At 39.6% G+C, this 5,656-nt stretch overlaps 1 protein-coding gene across 4 annotated transcripts; it reads right to left on the bottom strand.

The window, feature by feature from the left end:
- Positions 1 to 1,435: 1,435 nt before the first annotated feature.
- Positions 1,436 to 5,642, bottom strand: LOC122072007. 4 transcript variants are annotated; one of them, XM_042636504.1, is made up of 3 exons: positions 5,211 to 5,642; positions 3,689 to 4,066; positions 1,436 to 1,827 (listed from the first exon to the last, which is right to left on the bottom strand). In XM_042636504.1, the coding sequence occupies exons 1-3, from the start codon at positions 5,373 to 5,375 to the stop codon at positions 1,579 to 1,581; spliced, it is 792 nt and encodes a 263-aa protein (XP_042492438.1). In that variant the 5' UTR covers positions 5,376 to 5,642; the 3' UTR covers positions 1,436 to 1,578. The 4 variants fall into 4 exon arrangements, 3 of the variants coding, with proteins under 3 accessions (XP_042492438.1, XP_042492440.1, XP_042492439.1); XM_042636506.1 differs by having other exon boundaries at positions 1,436 to 1,963; positions 5,211 to 5,641; XR_006138314.1 differs by having other exon boundaries at positions 1,436 to 4,066; positions 5,085 to 5,642.
- Positions 5,643 to 5,656: the final 14 nt, after the last annotated feature.

The raw sequence follows: 5,656 nt of genomic DNA on the forward strand, positions 1-5,656 counted from the left end.
TCGCGGGTTACACTTTGTGGCCAAGGTCTCACTGCCATCATGTAACCCGGGACTACATTTGAAAATGGATAAGCTTTATGGCAGATGATTTGTACCGGTGTTGCATAGTCCATACTTAACTATGATATGCATGCTAGATTAGGTAAACATTCTCGAGTTACACTTTGTGCCCAAGGTCTCGTTGGTATCATGTACCTGGGACTGTATTTGGAGAAGGATTACACTTTGTGGCCGAGGTCTTGCCGGTATCGTGTAATTCATACTAACTGTATCACTATAAAGGCATATAGAATATATGTGGTTAGGTATCACTCCCTATGCCACAAACCCTTGCCAACTTGGATTGAGGTGTTGAATAACCCATTGTGGCATGTTCGATGTGCCTTTCCAGAATTTCACACCCGCAGTACGATGTGATTGTAACCAGAGGCAAAAACCTATCTGACGTGGCCGATGATGTACCTGTGACATGACTGCCCAGAGGGGGTTATCAGGGGTTTACTGGGTGACTCATAGACGCATACGAGGACCGGCATGCTTCTATTCATGGTTAGGGTTTGTATCCTTGCTTAGTCGATGTCAGTTCCGAGATGAAGGATACAACCTAATGCACTGTAATAGCATTTACTAGACTTAGTTTGCATTGTTAAGTGGATACTATATAAATGAACTGCATCACGAGCATCATGGACTATGTGTTTTATTTCTACAATCATGCATCATAAATTATTACTACTATTGTTTTGCTTGGATGTGCTTGACCCCACCCTTCACTGAGCGAGTTGGAAAGCTCACCCCACGCATACACCCTTTTTTAGACGATGATGAAGGTACCATGGTGCCAATGGCGGGTGACCCAGTATCTTCTGGGTCAGAGTAAGATGTGAGCGACTGGTGGATGCTAGAGCGGAGGAGCACGATCAAGACTGTGCTTGTAACCACTGTGCTTACGCCGTACTGTGAGATTGTACATCATATTTTGATACTTTTGGGTATAACTGTGGATTGTATATTCTTTTTGAGATTATATTATATGTCATGGATGATTATAACAGAATAACTCAGTTATAGCTATCATATTATCATTAGATGTTTCCCCATCTTATTTATAATTCCGCTGCTATACTCTGATTCTGCTGCTCATGTTGGTTTGTGATATGAGATTGTGAAAATGTTAAGGTACTGCAATCTGAAATCCTGATAGATTTGTAAGATAGGTAGGTGTCTTATTCACACCGCCGATATTCCTAATGGTAAATTGGGTCTACAGGAAATGGGGTGTGACAAGAGTAACCAAAATGTCTTGGATTGAAGTGGTGATAAAGACAAATGATAATGCGTAACCAGAATATTAACCTAATCAAGGTTGAATGGTGAATTTTTGCTACCAACCCGCATGTAGAAGAGATAAGCTTAGTTGAGTTCAGTTAGCACATGATCCCAAATAAATGGACAGAATGACTTAATAAAAACTGTAATGAAACACATTTGAATTACTACATTACGAGGGAACTCCTCATAATCTCACGGCCAGGCTGTCCAAAAAAAAAAGGTAGGGGGGAAAACCGTGAGAAATGCTTACATATATGTTACAGTCAACAATATATAACAAAAATACAGAAAAAAATATTGAGCCAAGAGTGCATGTTCATCAATAAACAAGAACATGAAAAATATGCTTGGCGAGGTAAGACAACAATTCATTTTCACCCCGCACTCTTGTTGGCTCCTTAAGGAGTGGCATCTTGTGGTCAGTTGTTGATGTGCTTCGGATGTTATCGCCTGCCTTGTCTCTCCAAATACCAAGATCTGCCTGCCGTCAAACTCCTATTGATAGGCCAGTGGACTCAAGTCATTTGTAGTACCAAAGAATAGGAAGATGAAGGCCCCTATCATCATGATCAAAGAAGTTTCTATGCAACTGTGTTCTTGGGCTTATCAAAGGCTGAACTGAGGCAAAGAACTAACCAATAACCATATCCCCACCAAAAAGAAGAAATAACAGAAAGAAGGAAAGAAAAGAAATTAAAATGGAGGTCCAGATAAGTGTCACTTGAAGCATTAAAATTTCAAAAGTTATCAGTTATCTTGTAGGCAACAAGTATCAGAACCAAACACAACGGAATCCAAGAAACGTAGAAAATATCTTAGTTCGTAAATAATGGAACATATCCTTCAAATCCCCAATAGTACCAGTGACTACCTTTAAACCATTATTTTAGCTATATATATGCCTAAGGTGGCAAATGTGCCTTAATGGGTGTGAATGGTGATGTTTTACCATAGGACAGATTTCAACATTGGATTGGCATAAGGCTGAAACATCGTTGCTTTTCAAAGTTGCAGCCACCAAACAAAAGCTCAATGACACAACTTAAAAGCCAACAGAATTCCGTAGTTTCTACAGGTCTGTCTGAGGCTTTTAGTCTTTACCCATTTTAGACCATCTCAAACTGAGATTAGACACCATATTAAAAGGAATTGATGGAGCTGAAGTTACTGATCCTCATCCCTAATAGAACAGCATCAGTGTACCCGGATGTTACTAGGTTAAAATTAAAAACTGAGATTCATACCCTGCAGCCATGGTTGCTAGAGCAACTGTGGCAAACCAGGATCTGTAATTAGTAACTGCAGTAGAAGAGAGGAGAGTAGAGAGAAAGAAAAAAAAGAGGGAGAGATTGTTAAGAGAGTAGCAAAATCAATACTCTTACAGACCCCCATATCGTGGTAGACATGAAACTGTACCCCCATAGTATATAGGGTCTATTCTTTAACAGCAACAATTCATTTAAATATGAAGCGACATTTAATTGTTCTCCAGGGGCATCAACTTTTCAACTGAAACATGTGAATTGATGCATTTGATAAGAGGTCCATCATAAAATTCCCTTGGTCCCTACCAATTCAACCATAATGATCATTGCAAGGAGATCTAATAAAAATTGTGAGAAAATTGCATGTCCTGCATTATATCAGCATAAAATTATATATAAGAAGATGCACCTGGATGTGATCCTTCGATACTGTAAGCATATGGTCCATGGCAGCTTTGGAACCGTGGACATGTTATACAAGAAGCACAAGCTATAAATTTACGTCCACAATGGAACCTAATTTCTTAAATCTTGCAGACCGACAAGATCATAACGGGAAAAAAGAAACTAATGTACATTCCAGGAACATACTAAATTTAAAAGTTTAAAACAAACAACCACTTTCAAACAATAAATCTTTTTTTAAGTCCATCTGAAATAGTTTTCATCCTTATAACAATGATTAGGCGAGGTTCCTATCCAGTTAGATTCAACTGACCATGTATAGTGACATCAAGGTTAGTGATTACCCTAGTCGAAACCAAAATGTACTGTAAAATTACCAAAATTTTGGTGGAGATATGGTACATTTCAGACAAAAAATTAAATTGGCCATTTAAGCAGTCAAACATTTGAATTTTACCTGAAACTTCAAGGCAAGACTATTCAAGCATGTTTTTAGGAGGTTGCTAGTGTATGTCGTAGCCTACCATGTCCTTTCCCTTATATTACCTTTTCTACCCATAATTTAGCACTAACAGTATGCATTCAATAAAAGAAATTGAAATGTGTATTAAGAATGAAGAAGAAGAATAACCATTTAACAGTACACCAATGTCAATACCACATAGATTTTCGAGGAGGCTCAAAACCTTTAGAAGATTGTTGCCGCCAACGGAACCATTCCTCTGTCTCACAAAGATGGCCATGTCATAGTATGCTTGAAGAACCAGCTCCTTGAACTCCCTGCCTTTATTCTGCTCCTGCCAATGTGCAATTTTGTTGGCTGCCTTAGCATGAAGTGTCTCTCTCGCCTCTGCTTCTGTCTCCACATCAGCAGGAGTATCCTTCTCACTATCATATGCGGTTGGTGCTGAGTGTCTCTCAAGCACTGCCCCCTCAAACTCCTCCCTAAACTTCCACTTGTATGACCTCATTTGCATCCTCCCTTCATGAGGGCAGTTATGGCCTTTACACCTCACCAAGGACCATAGGAAAGATGTGCAAATCATGCAGATTGAAGACCAATCCTTCCAAATCACCAATGACATAACCAGAAATTATTTCCTCAGAAAGTACATTTTTTCCTTTTTAAAAAGCCACCAAATCCATAGAAAAAAAAAAAGCATGGGCCAGCAATGAGCACATGCAAACAGAAAACAAATGTAGAAACAGAAACAATAAAAAAGTGACAGAGGTATCAAAAAAAAGTTCCAGCAAATTTCTAGAATCATAATTAACAAAAATATTAAAGAGGGTGAACGAAAAAAACCAGGGGCAAATCCCTCACCCTAGGTTCAAGATTCTTAAAAGTACCTCTGCAACTAACTTGCAGCTAACTTGCATATTTTGAGGATAACTGAGGTCTGAAAATCCTCATGAACATTCACCCAAAAAAAAATATTCCTCATGAACATTGACACTCTCTAAGTTCAGTTGCTTCCATAAGATTATGATGATGCCTAAAGCCCATGCTTCCTATAACATTGGCTGTCAACCTGGGGGTCATTTGTGTTGCTTAACTATACTTGCAGGGAAGAGGGTTGTAGGGGATGCTACAACTGAGAAAGCCATGAGGCCAGAGGGGTTCTAATTCATATACTACTCTTCCCTTTGTCAAAGCTATAGGTATGTCCAGTTATCACTGTAAAATAAATCACAACATCATCAGGATGTTCTCTGCAACACTTTGAAGATCAACATATATGAATTTCCTGCAAAGGTTAAGAGTAAAATGTACCCCCACCCAATTTTTTTCTGCAGGGAACCAGTCAACCCCTTTTGTTTCAAGAACTTCATTCAGTATAGGTGGTAAAATCATGAAAATAGTTTTCTCCTTAACAGCCCTTGCATGCATCTAGAAAAATGGAATTCAGGGGTGAAAAGCTTGCAGTTCAAGGGTGAGAACAGAAATCAAGACCACAAATCAGACAAGCCCTAAATCAAATGTAGATTAGAGAAAGGAGACAGAGCTTCAGATAAAAACCCTAGACAAGCCCTAAATCGTAAGCCTATCCCTAAATACCTATATTTTAGGGCTTCACGTACTTTAGATATTTGAGTTCAGAGAAGGATAACTCATATCGTGACAGCAGCGATTGGAATCTTGTAGCAGGCAAATCTTCAGAGGCTAGAGAACTAGGTTAAGTTTGAGAAATTCAAGAACTCACAAACCTGGCCTCTAACGAGGCTGAAACTAGGATCAAGTGGGGTTCCTAACAGCCTCATCAAAACCTGGCCTCTAACGAGGCTGCAACTGAGAGGACCTTGCGCTTGAAGATTAGAAGAAACCACCATCGAAGGGAAGAGATGAGAAGAAAATTGAGAGGCTTCAGGCATTAGTTTGGGGCCATCCGAGAAGGATCTTCAAGATGCAGCGATGGAGGAGCTCTATGGAAGACGACTTGCCCCTTCCCTAATGCAGACCTTGCGTTGGGCGGGAGATATATAGAGAGTGAGAGATAGTGAAATAGAGAAGGGAAGATACCGGAGCGGCATAGTGTGAGGGAGAAGAGAAGAGAGCGAGAGAGAATAGTTTCTTTCCTCCATGATTTCTGGGTCAATTCAGAAATGATGATTGACGAGTCGTAGTGGGAATAAAGCCAATGCGCAGGGTTTCA

The sequence above is a fragment of the Macadamia integrifolia genome, chromosome 2, assembly GCF_013358625.1.
Source record: "Macadamia integrifolia cultivar HAES 741 chromosome 2, SCU_Mint_v3, whole genome shotgun sequence".
NCBI lineage: Eukaryota > Viridiplantae > Streptophyta > Magnoliopsida > Proteales > Proteaceae > Macadamia > Macadamia integrifolia.

Bases quoted from the DNA above. Each gene is read 5' to 3' on its own strand.
- LOC122072007 (XM_042636504.1), bottom strand. From the start codon at position 5,375: ATGCCTGAAGCCTCTCAATTTTCTTCTCATCTCTTCCCTTCGATGGTG. The intron at 4,067-5,210 runs GTTTGTGAGTTC...GTGATTTGGAAG, and splicing joins TCAGCCTCGTTAGAGGCCAG to GATTGGTCTTCAATCTGCAT. The intron at 1,828-3,688 runs GTTTTGAGCCTC...GCCTATCAATAG, and splicing joins GCGGCAACAATCTTCTAAAG to GAGTTTGACGGCAGGCAGAT.